This window comes from Rhopalosiphum padi, chromosome 4, assembly GCF_020882245.1.
Source record: "Rhopalosiphum padi isolate XX-2018 chromosome 4, ASM2088224v1, whole genome shotgun sequence".
In the NCBI taxonomy this organism is placed as follows: domain Eukaryota; kingdom Metazoa; phylum Arthropoda; class Insecta; order Hemiptera; family Aphididae; genus Rhopalosiphum; species Rhopalosiphum padi.
In genome coordinates this window covers 540,643-560,777 of record NC_083600.1, presented here as the reverse complement: position 1 = coordinate 560,777, position 20,135 = coordinate 540,643, and the positions used below count along the sequence as shown (strand labels likewise).

Genomic DNA, 20,135 nt, shown 5'->3' with positions numbered 1-20,135 from the left:
TACATAACAATCAATTCAAACGGTTTTTAGCAGTTCTCATATTAATGAAAAATGTATACCATAGACATTTAAAATAAAATAAAATTATCCTGTGAATATAATAATTATATTATATTAATATCATAAGTTTATAATCATAACGACAAAATATAATAGTGATAGGACGATACAAATATTTTTCTATTTTGAAAGTAGGTATAGAACAATTAAGTTTACAAAATAATTTAACTACAAACGATTCATTTAACACAAAAATTTATTATTTACAAAAATATATGTACAATATAATATATTTAAAAAAAATAGGATACTCTTTTCGAAGTATGAAATAGACATTTTGGAATTTCTTTTTTCTTCAATAATTGTATTCTATTTTACTCATAACTCATTAAATAAAAACACGGATCTAAATCTACATGGACAATAATATTATGGTAACATATTGAGACAAATCAAAATTTAATAAAATAAATAAACAAACAAAAATGCAATCATAATATAAAATATATAATATAACAACTGTAAGTAATATTTTGGTCGGTTTTGATTGTGGGGTGAAAAAAATATATGTAATTTATAAATAAAAAGACTAGTACATGAGCATGGTGTTTAAAACAATATATATATATATATAACATATTATGTTCACTGGTTGGCGTACAAAAGCTATAAAATAATAAATAAGTTTTTATATAAAAAAAAAAAAATGGGACAATACTATGATATTATATGAATTGGGGTTCGATGAGTGTGGTGATGAATTAACGGTAAACGGAAACGGTGGTTGTGACTTGTGATGGAATCAATTAAAAAGGGGTGGGGAAAAGATATGGCAATCTCAAACAACATTAAAAACGAAAAAAGATCGATGTCTTAAATCGACGAACAACGATATACCTATATTATAAATGACATCGCACGAAGAATTCCGGAGATGTTTAACTTTATTTTTCTGGCAATACGCGTTTAAAACTAAATAACAGATATATTCGTTTGAAATTTCGATTGAACGTAATAATATATTATATTACGGAAAAATTAACGGTACCCATATGTTAAATAAAAAATTCTCTTCACGTCCACAACGTTGGCATAATAATTTAATACTATACAATTATTATTACTACGATTACAACATTTATCCAATAAAATGGATCTTTATAGCTGTTTTGACGTCAAAATTACGTAAATGTAGGTAGGTATATGTAAAATATATTTATCGATTTTGTCGGGGATCTCGTTCTATATTTATCTGTGGTGAAGAGTATATATATTATACTTATTAATATTACCTAATGGGATTGTGGTATTACGTAATAATATATTATATCCGTCTAAGAGGATATATATCGTCGATGTGTTTTTTTACGTAAAACACATGATAATATTATAAAGATTGTTAGTCTAATATGAACCCGTCATCTGTAGTATTAGTGGTTATTCGATTTGTCTATGTAATGTTTCATCAAGGGAACAGATAGTTTAGTGAATAAAATGTGTACCTACCTACCTACCTACCTTATCGTTAGACGATAAAAAATATTTTTATTAAAAACAAAATTCGTAAAAATGGGTAAACCACATCATTCGATAAACGCATAATAGTAAAATAATAATAATAATAATAATAATATATACGTAAATATATATATATATATAATAATATATATTAATAATAATAATAACTAATAACTATTAATAATAATATCTTTGGGCGACGCTATGTGTTTGTGGGTGTGTGTGTGTGTGTGTGTGTTTGTGGGTGTGTGTGTTTGTGGGTGTGTGTGATGGGTCTAGGCCAAGGCCTACCTGCACCCGCACCCGAGCACTTGCATGTCCTGGTAGTTTTTGAGCACCACTTTGTTATCCTCGTCTAGGTATAGCATAGATATGGACGCCAACTGAGTAGGCACACAACACGCTTTGGGCACGGCGGTGGGGTTCATGGAGTTGACCAATGTCTGGACAATGGCGTGGTTGGTGGAGTTGAGGTGTTCGGCCACTGGAAATGGACAGTCGCCGTGGCAGTAGTAAGCGTCGTAGCCGGGCGGCGCGACAATCCAATCGTCCCAGCCGACGTCCGTGAAATCCACGTACAGCGGGTGCCTCTGGCAGATGTCCCGGCCACTGCCGCCGTCCTTCCGCCGCTTTCCACTACCACCCCGGCCTTGTTGCTGTTGGTTGGCACCCGATGAGCGTTTCCGCCGCGGCGGGCCGACGGGACGGCTATTCTTGCCATCGTCCGAGTACACGAGTAGTGCAGGCCTGTCGGCGGCTCGCAACTCGAACGTTTCAGGTATCGGTGCCCGGACGTTGGCGCCACCGTCAGTGAGCGTCTCAATGAGTAGCCCGTGATTGCCGGCCATCCACCGACCGCCGTGCTGCGACCACCGCTCTAGCGCGGGCGTCACGTCCAGCGTAACTGACGCTTCTTCGTCCTGTCCCGTTGTTGCCGCGTCCGGCAGGTCTACGTACTGCGAGTCGAGTAACCGAAGAACTGGCTTCGACACGCCCCGGACACCCGGTTGAACGATATCGTGCACGAGTACTTGCACGCGGCCTGGATGTCCAGCCGGCCGATGCCGCGTCGGTGTCAGCCTCAACTCGGCCGCAGTTAGCCATTCACCGTCAGGCAACGGGTCAACTGCGAACTGTAGCCTGTATTTCCGGCACTTTGGCTTTTTTGGTTCGGTCTCTGTAAAAAAACGAAACACGAAATACATCAATATACGTGGCATAAAATGATATCATATAAATAATGACGTCCATTCGGTGGGTAAAACTAAAATATTACAATGGGGGGAGTTAATGAAAACAAATTATTATATTACATATTATCAAGTTAATGATTTGCAGGATCACACATATTTATTGATTGTGCAACTTTCAATAGTAATTATTTTAGATAATAACTAAGTATTTTGTACGCATCCTACGTTATTCTAACCCTACGAAATTAGTGTATATATATATATTAAAATACTATACAAAGTTTAAAACTATCCATTATTTTATACTCCAACTATAATTTTCTAATCTCGCCCCCTTCGAAAATCAGTTTTGACTACGGCCTTGTTCTTATTATTGTATTGCATACTAGCTGTAATGGTTTAGAACTTTAGACAGTTACATATTTGTGTCAACTAAATGATTAAATCAAGAAATATTTGTATATAGTTAAAATCATTGTATATATGTATACTGAGCGATTAAATTAAAAAAATAATAAATCAATTAGTTTTAATTACAGTTATATATGTGTGCAAACATAATTTTAACTTTTAGTATTATTTTTCAAATCAAAATCTAAATTGTTACAATGAATTTTTTAATCATATTAATACGTTAATATTACATAACATAACATCTATATATTGAATATACAATTATTCAAATACAAAAGTTAAAAAAAATATTATTAACTTGCAATATCTCCTCCCCTCCCCTTGATCCTTGATAAATTACATTATTATTATACAGTTATGAGACGAATCGAATTCATATTTTATAATTGTTTAGGATACGACGATCGGAGTATATATATTATATATTTTATAAAGTATAATATATTACGGAGCATAAATTCACTGGTCACTTCTGGTCACTAACATTGCTATAAACTTCGAAATCTCATAAATAAAATTATAATATATTGTATATTATTATATATTAAAATATAAATAAACTGTAACCGCAAAGTTCGAAAACAAAAGCTAAAATTAAAAAAAAACCCAAAATCATCATGATAAAAATTAGTTAACCAATTTTTAATTTAAATTAATTGTTATATATTGCTTTATAAAAAAACTAATATAAAAATATTATTTAAAATTTAAAAAAATTACTGTAAATGTAATACATTTAAAAACGCTCTGTATATAATATAATTATCGCAGTGTCATAGCTCATAATTTTGTGATTCGTTTACAATTATTATTCAATCACGTCGAAACGGAATGTGTTTTTATAACGGGACAACGGGTTAATATTAATTAATAATGTATATTTTTATATTTATTCCAATACAATTATCTCTCAATTGGTTTTGCTATGAAAGTGAACAACGCAATACGGAAATCATTTTTTTGCGTATACTATATATAATATGCACTATGTACATTATACGTATAGTATCTATATACATAGTGAATAATAATTAAGTTAATATAGTTTTATGTAATCATTACAATATTTACTATTTTAATCAAATTTTAGATTACAGTAAAAAAATAAAAATATTTTTTCAAATATCGTAAGCCACACGCCATATTGCTTATAATTTTATTGAACACACGGTATAAAGCATAAAAAATCCCTCTTCATAAAGTTTAAATGGTTATAATCTTTTAACATTATTATATAAACTTACTATAATAATAACGATATACCTACCTCTTAATAACTTGACTATTACAAGGCGATAAATAATATCAAGATACCAATCATATTTTAAAACGGGAAAGTAAAAATAATTTTATAATTTTTCATATAACTTAGGTACATATATATGTAAATGTATTATCAAACATCTTATTTAAAAAATAATGATAGTAAATTTATAAATAAATTTGAAATACAATAGTCATGTGTATTTTGGAAATCAAGAAAAAAAATATTACTCAAATTTTTTTTAAAAATATGTCAAATTATATAATTGTTGTAGGTAATTTAATTATTTATTATTTTAACGAATGCAATACCTATGCATTTATTACATTTAGTAGTTCTTAATTTGATCAAAATATTAGAAACATGATATATAACTATTATGTATACAGATTGTGTTATAACTACTGTTAGCTCACATTAGTGAATCTAATACTCACTATAAGTTCTCCATATAATTAATTACTAAATTAATGATTTTTTACTGTACAGTAGGTATACTTTACGAGTGAAAATAAAGTTGAATCCCTTAAAAAATATCTGTGAATAGAATTTTCATTTTTATTTTCAACAAAGTAACCGTGAGCTTGGTTATATGTTGTAATCGTTTTTGTAACTATTATATATACACACAATACCTATCTAGTTTATGATTTCGTTATCGTTTCATTAATTATAAGTTATATTTGTTATAACATATTATAATATTCAAATTTATAATCCTATTAGTTTGTATTTGTTACTACTATTACGTTCAATTAATTTGCAGAGCAATTCTGATAGCGTTACATAAAATGCGTGTTTTTATCAAATTGTTTTTTATTTTCAAATTATTCGACCTTATTGTACCGAACATATCATACAACTGATCTATAGACGGACAAACTTTTCAACGTAATGAAATATAAACAACTAAGTGTATAATCGCAGTACAATATGTTTTTTCTTTAATTACCTAAGTCACTCAATTCTAACTAACATTTCATATTAATACATTACATTTAATTAATGCATTCGCTTGCACATTATGTATCATATAAAAAAAGTTTGGTTTTTAATTGAAAATGTTTCGAACTAATCTACCGAGATAACGACAATATTGACGTCGGCGGTGACTTACGAGTTACGTGATGCGAATTGCTTTAAAACCGTTGGATGATGCCAAACCAACAATCACGGTACGTATTATCACATTTATAACATACTAGTTGTTACTACATAGTGTTGCCCGTAACAAATTTAATTTTTGTGGATTTACCCATTCTTAAACTCCATTATACAAATAATGCAGGTCTACAATTTTATCTGATTATAAAAATTATTATATTTTCTGTAATCAATAGTAACCCTACAAAAAAACATTTGATTTCCGTTTGTCGAAACAAAATATTCTTGAGCGATCCTATCTTCGAAATGCAATTTTTTTTAAAACCATTCTAATTGCTCATTTAAAGCATTTACAGAACCATTATTCTAAATTTAATGTTTATATGTTTTGTCAATTTTGAGAAATAGCAATCAGTGAATGAATAGTATTTGGCTTTTATAAACCTAGATAAGTATATTATAATACTTATAATAATAATTTATATACCTAACATATATAGTTCTACTTCTTTTATTGGTTAAATATAATTATATACATATATATAGTATATAGGTTACTAAAGGCTGACTCATGCAGGAATTTCGTTTTAGATCACAAAAATTATTTATTTTCTTTTCTTATATATAATATATAAGATTAACATCAGATCCAGAAATAAAAAAGACTTTTATGTAATGTATATTTATAGTTTATATACTCAAAAACTATAATCGACTGATTTTGATAAAAATTTCAAAGATTGTTCTTTGAAATATAAGAAAAATTTAGAAATTAGTTTGAACTACGTTCAAAGTTATACCAAATGCTATTATTCTGCCGCAGGTGATTGCTCATTTCGGTTGAATTACTTCACAAAGTATCGTGCACAGATGCCGATTCGCCGGTGAATTAATCTCAAAAAAAAAGAAGAAACGTAAAAATACAGCATTGGGTGTGATACATAGTACAGATAATATAAGTATAGTGTCGTATTTTTATATTCCTTCATTTTTCCCATTCAAAGTGTATATATATGAAATAAATCCTAAATATATATATTGGTAAATAGTGAAGAATGAGTAAATATCAATCTAGTTATATAATATTATATGTGCCCTAAATAAAAAAATTCAGTCACCACGCCCACACATATTTTGTAGTAACATGAAGTTTTATCCAATTTATAGAGATGACAATCCAAACTGACGACGAATCCAATCGTACAACAAGTGCTATTACAAAATTCAATAAAATATCAATAGTTTCGTTATCGTGTGTGTATACTCAAGTACATTACCTACATATTATTATACATTAAAAATATATGTTGATTTTATTTTCAGTTTTAAAATTTTGAACTGTATCAACATATTAGAAATCTTATTTTAAGTGCAAAATGTATTTGGAATATATTCCTTTAAATTCTATAAACCTACTATTGTCTGTGGATATATATATTTATCGTGAATGAACTCTTCTTCAAACACCCATTTTGACCGAATTACGCCATTCTACAAACTGGGACATTGTGATTAGATAGTATTGTATGTATAGTGTGTGGGATCTATGGGATATAAAAGATACGGCTCATAAAATTAATAATGTTAGAAATATAAAATATTTTCTTAAAAAAATTAACATGTCATGTGGTGTTTTAGTTACTTTATACAAATTTTACACAATTATATTTATAATAACATATAGGTACAACCAATAAGTAGTCACAAATGTAATGTTAATTATATTTATTATTACCTTAGCGTGATTAGAATTTAATCTAAATAGGTGGTAACTTTATCGAGTTAATTATGTAAATAATTGAGATTTTAATTACCTACATTATATATCCTATAGTTAGCTTAATTGTAATAAGCCAATTACTTAATTTTATAAAAGTTGTTAATTGATATTTTTAATAACACGTTAAAAATTTAAAATCACCAAATATATATTTATATTTATTTTTGAGATATACATACAATTAATATAATTTAAATAAATAATTCATAAATACTATTTTGATAAGCATGTTATTTATCAAATTAAATAATTTAATATAATTATTAAATGGTTGTATTATTTAATATAAAATAGTGTATATAAAAAATAATTAATTAATTTTAAATCGATAAAACTAATAAAATAAAAAAAGGAATTTTAAAATTTAAACAAGAAAATATTAACTACCAAATCTATTTTTTCAAATAAAAAAATATAATTTTCATATTTAGGAATTTCATTATGACAATTTTTTAAGCCAATTAAAGTATTGAAAATTTTCTATATATAATTATATAATGCATGGTTATAATAATTTTTAATAAAGCATTCATGTTCTAAAAAAAAATAATTTAAACAACAATATAATTTATCATAATTTATATTTTTCAAATTATAGTAAATATCGGACGTCATTAAATACACGTAATGCTTTTTCCATTTTATACTACCATTTTAATTTATGACGAAAAAAGTTACCATAAAAAATTAAGTATGAAGAATCTGTAAATATAAACAATAAACACTGAGCAATAAATTACTTTAAAAGTTAACATAAGTATAAGTGTAATTTAAAAGTATATACTTAGATACCGAAGAAGATATTTTTTCGGTCTATCTTTTCGGACATTATGACGCCAAATCGAGACTACCAATAACATCATTATTTTCTTAAACAGTTATAACTGTTTCGTACGTTGAAATTTATACGTACGTTGGATTTAAGAATTTTTATCCCACTTAATACGATAATTTACTTTTTCTGATAACGTGTGCGTATAGAAAAATACTATGAAAAACCCTCGTAAAATATGTCACAACGTAATATATTAATATTTGATATATAACCATGGTGGTACATAAATACAGTTTTTTCATCTTATTACATATTATTGTCCGTAGTTGATCACGCGGAGATCTTGTTGGATGAAAAATACATTTACTTCATAACATTTTCGAATATTTATATATCAAATTAGGCGAATAATATTGAACAAGGTGTACTTAGAGTACGGCTTATTCAATATTCTGCCAATTCATATACATACGAGAAGTCAAGTGTCGACCCTAATATAATATGTATTACGTAACTATAAATTTGCTATTTAATATATTTGTGGTTGTTTAATTTTTACAGTTTTTTGCAAATTAAATAATGTTTAAATTAGGTATGTAATTTAATATTGTAAAACAAAACTATATGAATTATGTAGGTACCTATGTCCTATATACATATAATAATTAATGTTATAGAATATTATAAAAGTCACGCGACTCATACTACAAGGACAATAATTCATTTTAGGAGAAATTTAAACACGTCGCGTCGTCGACTAAACTCGATTAATTTATTTCGAAAGTTTATTTTATATTTTTCATTAATTTATCTAAAATCCATTGTACAGTTCCGTAATTCTTAATAAAAAATAAAAATAAAATAAGCATTTGATATTTTAACAAAACCGGTTAAGACAGTTTTCTGATCTAGTGATCTAACTATTAATAAAATACATCACAATTATGCCAAAATAAAATGATGATAACACAATAATTTTAAATTACATTCACGTGATATACTGATATAGTTATGAGAGCGGTTTAGGTATATAACAATATTAAACAATTAATAGAAGTACATACATAATTTTTTAATTCCCGAAGGTATACCTATTATAAATGTTTATATTAATTTAGAAGTATCTTAAATTAATCACATAAAATTATGACGAACGAAGTTTTAGGATATCGTAAAACATAATAATATAGCATTGTATCAAAATAATTCACTAACAATATGAGAATAATAGAAAACCTAGATGGTTTACTAAATATTTTAAAAATAAAATTCAATTTTAGATATTAATTAGATTATTATTTATTAAGTTTGAGTGACAAAATGTTGAACTTAAAAAACATAGATTAATTAACTAGGCCAAAGGTGTTATATTATATTAGTGTACGAAGATAATTCAAGCATGAAAAAAATACGTATTTGAAATGAATAATAATTGAAAAATAATAATATGAATGTGAAAAATATGTTTAATAATTTAGTTTAGCAAATTTAAATAAATAAAACATAATCACAGAACTATTTTACACATTAATAATAGATATAAATTAATTAAAAACTATACTATACTAAATACTTAATTTATAGTAACTAGTTAACATTTTTATTGTTTTTATTAATTCTAATTTTAACTCAAATTGTTATTTAATAAAATACTTACCTACCTAGCTATTCAATTCAACACATAAATATTATAATATTTTTATAATAAAATTTAGGTATATGTTTATAATATACAATTTAAAATATAAATGCTAATAAGTTATATGTAAAATTTATTTTTTGATAGTTACAAAATATAATTTAGTATTTTTAGGTACCTGACTCATTTTTCAAATATTTATGGAATTTAATAAGGATTAGATATTCTTGCCGAGCGGATTCGTCATAATTCATCAACTGACCTAAGCCAGCAATTATATTATATTTATAGTGTACTTGTATACATTGTTACTTATTTATTGTTCTAAAAACCAAATCAAATATTATACTCGAAGTTTTTAAATAAAAAACAATTATTTTTTTAACATTAAAACTAAAAATTGTATAACCTTGTTAAATCGTATCCATTCCGTATTGAAAAATTATATTTTTTATAAGCAACAATGAATGATGTATACATTATACATTTTACAATTATATAAATGTTATTGATGAAAAATAACAAAGTTCAAGTATAGGCAGTATTTTTTTTTTTTTTAATGTACAGTGTTTTTGAATAGATATACATTTAACTAGATTAGTTCTGTTACCTACGTCAAATTATGAAACTATACATCTGTAAAATAAATTACATTTTTTAAAAATGGGCAAAATTACTATCGACATATTGAAGTTGTTCCAATACTTCGACCCAATTATTTTTGTCCCATGTTTCAGAGGGATTTTGCGTGTTTGCACACATTTTCCCACCATATACGTGCGTGTCAATAGCCTTCTATTTCTAGCCGCTTGCATGTTAATGTCTAATCAATGATTTGGACTTATGCTCGTTACAAATATAGTTATAATACAATCGCAATAGTTATTTAGTTTAAATATTGTCGTCAGTATGAGCTATATTGTTAAGCGTACATATAGAATGATTTACTTTCGTTATTATAATTCATACGTATATAATATATAATAAATTATTATGTAATGGTATACATCTACGTATTTTCTTATATTACATTCAAGATCTGCACACCCAATTATCAACAAATGTACTTATATTATAAGCTGTCAGTACCTATAATTTAAAAAAAAATTTATATGTTATTTTAATTATAATATTTTTAAGCTACATTGTTTAACAATGTTTATTACATAAATACATAAAATAATGATGTAATCATCAATATTGGACAAATATTATGACCTTGAGTTTAGGTGATATATTTGATTAGTGAATATACCATTTATTGGCATCAATTTTTTTTAAACCTAATTCAAATCGTATTATGTCAACTTTAAATTTGATAGATAATGAAATATTGCGAAGTACCATTATGTTATACAATAGTTTTTATCATATTAATAAACATGAAGTGCATATTAAAAGCGCACTTTTAGGTAAGTGTATTAAAAAATACAGACGGCCCGTAATTGGGCCACATTTATATTTTTATAGTGTATCCAGAGATTGGACCATAAATATACAACACAAAAATACTCAAGTATGTAACGTTTATTAAATTAATTTTTTTTCTAATACATAGAAATAAAATAATTTTTTTGAACAATATGATAACGATTTTATAAATAAAGATTATAGTTTTTTAAAAATAAAGTTCGTTTCCTAGCTTTTAATGTTCATACGCTTCTAAATTTAATATTAACTTTTGATTCAACTCCCAAAAAAAAACGTATTTTATAAAAATTTAAAATTTACTATACGGTCAAAGGTAAGCTGTCTTTAAAAAAGTAAAAACTTAAAAACTGTAATGAGAAAAATTAATAATAATAACATCATTATTTTTCAAAAATGTACATACTTCAAATTACGTAAAAATAAAATAAATTTTCGATTTAAACAAATTACCTTATGTATTGAGGAGTAATAATTTCTGTATCTCAATTATAAATGCACGCATACAACTCTAGGTTCTAATATACAAAAGAGAATATCTAATAAATGCGAATGTTTTAACTGAATAAGAGTATCCATAACAGTCTTTTATTTGCAGACTTTTTATGTGGTACATATAGAGCTGCCTAAAATATAGTTTTCTAGATGAAACAACATATTACGAATATTTAATAAGGAAGATATAATAGAAGTTTCTTATTTCGTACAAGATAACTTAAATGATTTATGAATTTAGGATATTTTAAGTCTAATTTGTTCATCTATATAATTAACGCTTATTATTTAAAATTATTCAAATTTTAAATTGCATGATGTACTAACAAATAATAAATACTTAATATATTATATTAAATTTAAAAATAAATGTGAAATAACTCAAATAACAAATCATGAATAATAATTTACCCTGGGTTGAACTTGAATTTTTATGTACACTACACATAAATAAATAATATATAATACATTTATATATATATGTATATATATAGCAACTAATAATACAAAGCTTAGTTTTCTTTTCAATCTGGTAAGTACATAATATATGAATGTTATAAATCATTTATCATAGGCACAAAATATAAATATAAAAGTAATAGTGTTTTAGTTATATTTAATTTGTGTCATTGTGGTTTACCTATTAGGTATCAATAGTATCATATTAATACATTATATAATATTGAGTTTTTTTATAGATCAAGTATGTTACAGGTCAGACTGATATCATATACAATTTAAAATCATACATATGTTATACACATTTGTCAAAAATTGTCTACAGATATTAAATAAAATCAATATTATACATTTAGCTTAGTTAAATAAATCAGACCATTCGGATTGATTTCCAAATATACTCATTATTATTAAGTAAAGCACGCCTCTAATCAGTCTAAGTATAAATCTATACTGACTATATATTTTAAAGCTAAAATGTGTATGTTTAAAATTAAAAAATGATTTAGATCTTATTAATTAATATGAACTATAAACAATTTAAGACCAAAGATCAAAGAACGCTCTAAATTGTTTAGATTCTTTAATCAATTAAATTAATTTTTGAATTTTTGTTTTTAAGCGGTATCATAAATTTCATAAAATAATTTGAATGATTTCTACTTTTCCGTAGGTAATTATTTTTTAACCCTAATGTATACGGAAAAAAATGTTGTTGGTATAACTTTCAACTGTTGATATAAATTACAAAATGTATGTAACTATTTTGTTAAATAGGTAAGTGTATTCCCGTTGATTAAATATTTTAAAACAATCATCTGTAACTAGTGCAACTGTTAATACATATGAATCAAAAAATGACAATTTAAAAATATTTTTAATTCATGATGGTACCTAATAATATTTTACTTAATCGACGAAATACAACGTTATACATTATGATTTATGAAAAACAGTTTGTAATTTGTATGCTATTTTCGAGAATAAGTCAAACAAATTAAAAATCTTTTATGTAAAACACTATAGTTTTAATAATTTTACGGGAATATTCGAGAACAATATGCTATTTTTTCATAGAAAATATGTGACTTAAGTATTTTTATATTATTTATTATTGTAATAATTCAAAGTTTTAATTTTTAGTATAGTAATTTTATTTTATTTTTCAAACATGATAAATATTTGATATTATTTACATTGATAATTATTAAATTAGTTAATAGTTGTTAACTATTATAATCCACGCTTAACTGCTCTAAGTAATCTCAAATTAAATTAAAGATGCACAATAGAATAGGTAATCATAGAGTACATATTTTTTAATAACTGTAAAATTTTTGTTTTTTTTTACTAATGCTTTATGAAAAAGTTCCTTATTTTCTCATATTACTTAATTTAAATTTAAGTTGGAAGAATCTCCTATTTTAATGTAAATTAAGACAATAAACTGAACATTCTAATTTGAAACGTTAAACTGGTTTAACAACAAAAAAAGGATAAAATGTATAAAATGTATAAAGATAGAAATATATAATTATTATAACGACTGAAATAATCTCGTATATCATAATATTATATTTCTGGTCATATTAATATATTATTATTATATATTATTTTTATTTATCATGTTAGATCACCTAGAAATAAACAGAAAATAGATAATTCTGTTAACTCCAAAAAATTCAAAAAAAATTATTATCGAAGCATAGCCAATAGTAAAATACGACAAATATTTTTTTCTAATACATTTACTACTTACACTTTTTATGTATTTTAATAAATATATTTTTAACAAAATAGAAAATATTAAAAATGGGGTTTTCCTGTACAGTTTGTAGTTTGTACGATTTGTAATACTCTAATTTCAAAATTTGGAATATATTAGTTAATGAATTTAATGAAATAAAGTTAGTGTTTTTCAGTGTTATTTGTCAATAAAACAAATTTTTATATGCAAATATAGATTGTGAGTATTGTGTGATATTATAATAGATTCATTATTACCATATGTATTACCTATGTAAGTTGTACTAGTCATATTGAAACTGTAAGTTGCATTACAATAAATTCGGTGTGCCTACTTATCTAAACAATAATGATATGTAGTACAAGCGTATTGTATTACGTAGGTATATTAAATTATGGTATGTATATAAATTAAATGAAACTTACCTCTATGCAAGTACGTTCGGGCGGTATTCGCTGACTTGACATGGTGTCCCGGCAACGGCAAGGCCGTGGTGTCGAATTCGTATGACATTTGCATCCTATAAAGCTCCAGCATGGCGGCCGGTATCTCCACTTTGGACTTGTCCACCACCGGTCGGCGCTTCATGCCCAGCGCGGCCAGCAAGTGCCTTTCCGCCTGGCCAGCGTCCTTGAACGCGGCTCTAGCGCCCGACGGTCTCGGCGTTTCACCGCACACTATGCCTGATATCACAGCCACCATCAACAGCACACCGCTTATCATTGTCGATCAAGCACCTACAAATCAATAAACATATCGTTAATTTGTTTTTACGTTTAGGCAATAATAAATTATAATATGCTTTCGGACTGGTAAACAAAATTATATTGGCCGGATCAATTAGCCGAATGTGATTGTATCAGACGTAAGACACGTGCCTATAAAACATTAATCAGCACATTTGCCACACTACACACGATAATAATAATATTACGTATAATAATTATAATCTTTATTAGCTTCGATTTAATTATTATATTATTTATATGCCATCGGTTTTGTTTAAGTCGCGGTATAGACACCTATATCAAAACGTTATATAAATATAAGTTCCTATACGGCTATACCTATTAATTTATTATTGAAACCATTTTCATTTTTAAGTCACATTGTAATAAGTCTACAATATGTTATTGGTACTTTCGTTTTCAATATACTTTATATTATATTTTTCGATTTTTTTTTTAATTTCAAAACACATTAAAGACAAACACAGATTTATCCTTTTTAAATCATTTTTTATAAAAATAGTAAAAATTCAGAAACTTATTTTTTTAAATTTTTTTATGACTTAAAATATTACTTTAACGATACCTATATCTTTTTTAACAATATTTAGTATATTTCAAAAAGCTTTACACATAAATATTTAAAATGAGAAGTTTGAAATTTTGAAAAAAATTGATCAATCCCTCAGTCATTCTTTTATGAACCGAGGAATCACCCACGCAATTAGTTTTCAAATATTAAAAAAAATTTACTATACTATATAACTACGAATAACTATCATATTTAACTAGACAAGTATCTGGCAGTTTCTGTATTTTTCTGATTAAAAAAAAATTAAGCGACTAGATATATAATATTTAAAGTATGGAAATAAACTGTTAAATAAAAGGCACCTAATATTGACTATATTTTAAATACAAGCAACACATTTATTTATATAATTACCATGGATACTTATGGTTTCCACAAACTATATTTTTTTATTTAAATAAGGATTTTTATAATTCTCATTACATTTTTAAAATGGTAAAAAAATAAAAAAATAAATCATAATTGGTATTATAAATGAAAATTGATATTTGTTCAAGCGGTTGACGTTTAAATGCAACTGAAAAATATTTTTTTCATGAAGATAATAATAATAATAATAATAATAACAATAATAATAATTCTTTATTAACAGAATAAATTCCAATTACAAATATTCTATGAAATATAATGATTATAGAGAAATGGGCTATAAAAACTAAAAGAAGAAGTAGAAAAGTAATGCAAATGTAAATGTTAATTTTTAAATTTTTATAATATTAAATAACAAACATGTTTAAATTAAAAATATATATATAATTAATTAATTAACAAATAATAATAAAAAAAATAAGTATGGAAATAGAAAAATAAGAAGAAACATCATACAAGAGAACAACATACAGTTTTATTGAAACTAATAATAAATTTAGCAAGTATTATTTAAATAACAAGAAAACTTATTAAATGAAGAAAAATCAAAAATGTATTACAGTATTATCTGCAAATATTAAAATGTTAGAATCATATAACATATATTTAGTGTTATAATTTAATAGATAAAATGTGGGTTTATTTTTGGAGTTAATTGAGTTTACTTTGAAGTGTAGTTATTCAAACAGTTCTGGACAATCAATCATATTATGAAATAAATATAAGCCTATTTATCTGGGGCATTAGCTAAATATATTTCACTTTAACCAATTATATCGACGATATGTCGATTGTAAATGTATATTTATTATAACTTTTAATATTATTACATATTATAATATTTTATTTGTTTAAAGGAAGAGTAAAATACAGTTAATATCAATAACCCATATGTATATAGTATGAATTAGTATTATTGAATTGTAGTTTTTTTATAGGTGTTTACATATTTTAAATAGACCTTATAAGAGTCATCTAAGAACTTATCTAATAAAAAAATAAAAAAACATCGATCAAGAATCTTGATAGGTGCATAAACTTTTACAAAATATTATTCCACATAATATAATCAAACCGGAGTAAAATTTAAAAAACAATACCGCAGAATGAATAGATTAGTCATCGAAAGGTCAAAGACTAAATAATTTTCCACGGAATAATAATATATTTTATTTACAATATGTATTCTTGAATTTTACTTTAAATTCACTACTAACTAGGTCTTTAGATTTACGTATAATTAATAATAATTATTGTTTTTAATTATTTGGACTTGTGCAGAGCAATTATTTTTTGGATGTATATTTAATATAGTACTCGACACACGTACTGGTGAAAATGAAACTTGTATTTAATTGTCCAGCTACCGTAAAAGGCTTATAATATTAGAGTTCAATTTAAAATCATCACGAGTAAAGAAATACGAAGACAACGAAAAAAAGTGCAGCACGTGACAATCATTACGATTTTATGCTTCATTGATAATAGTTTTCTTTTGTGTCATTCATTTTATGATGTCTAAAAACGTTTGTAATTAGTATTCCACAAAGCTAATCCATATATATTTTTTATATTCTTTAAGTGCTGTGTTCAATTGTAATAATATTTTGATCAACGTATTCACATAAGATTCTAAGAAAACGTCTTAAAATCACACCCTATCACCCTGATGTCCGATGAGCTAAATTTTAAAACATATACGTTTGAGTATTATTGCTTCATTCTCCAAATACAAATATAAAGTTAGAATATCGAATAACCGACAAACAATAGATTAACTTAATTTGATGTATTACAAATAATTGGTGTATTTGCTCATATATATATATGTATATCATACCTTATTAATGGATTTAATTTAACTGAGAGGTCAGTAAGCAGTTCAAATGGTAGAAACATTAGGTTTTCATGAATATTTAATTAAATACTGTATGGTGGTAGACGGATGGTACCTACACGTTCAGTGTTCACGTTATGGTCTTGAAAATATAGTTTAACCATACGCTATTTGATTCAATCAAAATAAATAGCAAAAAAAAAACAAATTTTAATAACTTAAAATACCTATTATAAAATCTAAATAATTGTTATTATTAAAAAACTTTGTTAAGTTTGTAAAACTTATTGACGATTTATAAATTAAATAACCACACGAAGCAACTGTGTGTTTGATAACACTTTTTAACTAACTTATTTAGCATTATTATTATAAAGTATCTCTATTACAATAATTGTATATAATATAATATAATAATTCACGCTGCTTAACGAAAAATTAATAATTTTATTTAAAATAGAAATAATATTTTATATAGAATTTGTTTTTTATTTATTAGGTATGTTTTTATAATTTCTACTATTATTTTTATTGATAAATTATTATTTTTTTAGTTGTGTTTATTTTTTAAGTTGTCTAACCTCATCGTATTTTATTACCACACTGTGCAGTGCTTATTATTTCAAATTAATTGAGCGGGTGCACGCGCACGGTGCAAACATCTAAAATCATAATAAGATTTCAACAATATTAGGTATATAGTTCATTGTACAAATACTGAAATATTACGCACATTAATTACAGATTATGCAAACACATAGCGTATAATATGTAAAATTATCTTCGTTTTCATTTGATTACTGTTTTTCTAGGTTAAATTATATTTTACAGTCGCGTTGGTAGGTATATGGTAAATGAATTTGTTGATCGAAGAAAAAAATGGTGCATTTATATATATGGCTACATAATAGATCTTATAGATACAAAATATTATTATGATCCTATGCGGTAACCGTTTACAACACAAGAACGGTTTCAAGGTGGACAGATGACCTTTCAAAAAGTGACAATGGGTGTAATACGGAATCGCAAAATAAAATAAATCCATTACCACCGCGAAAGAGAAAGGTCACAACCATTGGTTAGATTAACGGCATTTTGGAACAGGTTGTTATCGTTACAGGTGCTTATACCGCGGAATGATAGGTACGTGCAATGTGAATACGTGATACAGTGTATACAGTGTATTAAACATACAAAAGTTGACGAAACAACTTGTTTTCAATAATATTTTCTGTTGTTTTCAGGCCAATTAATGAACATGCCAAGTGCTGACGAATATTGTTTTACACATTGAAACTTTCGTGACAGTATGTTTTTCGGCCCACTTGGAGTCATAACTATCTATCAATATACTTTGAAAGTTTAATTAATATAATATGTTTTATTATATTATATGAAATAAACGCTATGATTATTATTACCACTTATGTATATGCTTATTTACACTTCTATGCGTTACCTATATCAAAGACCAACTGCGATAGGAAAAAACTAAACGACGAAAACTGAAATAAATTATCTTAAGACGGTTGATAACGACGCAATTATTTTAGTGTTTTTTTTCTCATACACACACATAGTAATATGATATTATGTTACATACACTTCTCACGCGATCAACTGCGATAACAACTAGAATATTAGTAGTCGTCACGGGCCCCCCAGACATCACGGAGCCTACAGACACAAAACCAACGTACACGTGGTATTTTTTGGACTATTTTTTTTTTACGAAAAGCTCGCTTGTAATAGATTAAGTAGAGCACACGACACGTACCTGTGACACGGTCTTTGTCGGTTTTCATGCCGACAAATATGGCCGGCGTATTCGTTCGTTGTACTAAATATCAACAATCTCGGTACGGTGCGGATAGCAACACGCCACGATAACAATCGCAAATTTTTTTTTTTAAAACAATATTAATAAAACGAGAACCGATTTCAAAAGTTATTTTTGCTGTATTCGATGACCGAACAATATAATATTGTAATTAAATAATGTATACAATTAATGAACAGAGCAGGTAATCGCGTAAGACATATTCCGTGGTCGAAACGAACAAGACGTCATGATAATAACTGTTGATATTAATATTATTATTGTTAAATTGTTGACGTGACGGCGAAACGGAACTTTCGAACCTCCGAAAAATTTTTTTTTTAAATAAAATCGTAATACGAACGAACGCGCTATTATTATTAATATATAATAATATTATTATAACAGCATGAACCCCGTCTGCGAACGTGTTTCCTTCGTCATGTGGCGCCCGACGCACAGCAAGAGACTGCGGCGAGAGTGAAAATAGTACCGCGCGGTTCGAGAGTGGCCCGTGAACTGATGACGAACGCTGATGCGGTTGCCGGTACGGCTGGCCGGCCGGCCGGGTTGGCGGCATAAGAGAGCTCCCACCGAGACCCGCTAGCCGTGGTGGCCACGCGTCGACGGCCGGCGGACGGGCGAGCGGGCGGTCAAATGGGCGGCGGCAGCGGAGGGGATGGCGTGACCACCTATACGCCGACACCCTCCCCTCCACGCACACACCATCCCCCTTATCGCTGTCCCCTTAAAAATAATATAATATTATGTACCTATATATATATATATACGTATAATATTATATCACGAAGATTCCTCGCCCTCGCCCACGTCGCCGATGACGCGCTCTCGACGCCACCAAGTCGTCGTCAGCTCTCTACGCAAATCCTGCCTGCAGCCACCGGACGGTATGATATGTTAGTCGCTTTATTTTTTTCTGATATTTCAATTATTTTATTGTTTCATGTCAA

The 20,135-nt window shown here is 26.8% G+C and overlaps 1 protein-coding gene across 1 annotated transcript; it reads right to left on the bottom strand.

The window, feature by feature from the left end:
- Positions 1–238: 238 nt before the first annotated feature.
- On the bottom strand, positions 239–19,706 carry LOC132929604 (protein decapentaplegic-like). Its single transcript, XM_060995076.1, has 3 exons — positions 19,123–19,706; positions 14,242–14,553; positions 239–2,695 (listed from the first exon to the last, which is right to left on the bottom strand). The coding sequence occupies exons 2-3, from the start codon at positions 14,537–14,539 to the stop codon at positions 1,806–1,808; spliced, it is 1,188 nt and encodes a 395-aa protein (XP_060851059.1). The 5' UTR covers positions 14,540–14,553; positions 19,123–19,706; the 3' UTR covers positions 239–1,805.
- Positions 19,707–20,135: the final 429 nt, after the last annotated feature.

What these genes read in the sequence shown, in the direction of transcription:
- LOC132929604 (XM_060995076.1), bottom strand. Translation starts at nt 14,539, where the DNA reads ATGATAAGCGGTGTGCTGTTGATGGTGGCTGTGATATCAGGCATAGTG. An exon ending in CCGAACGTACTTGCATAGAG is followed by an intron (nt 2,696 to 14,241) that starts GTAAGTTTCATT and finishes GTTTTTTTACAG; the next exon opens with AGACCGAACCAAAAAAGCCA.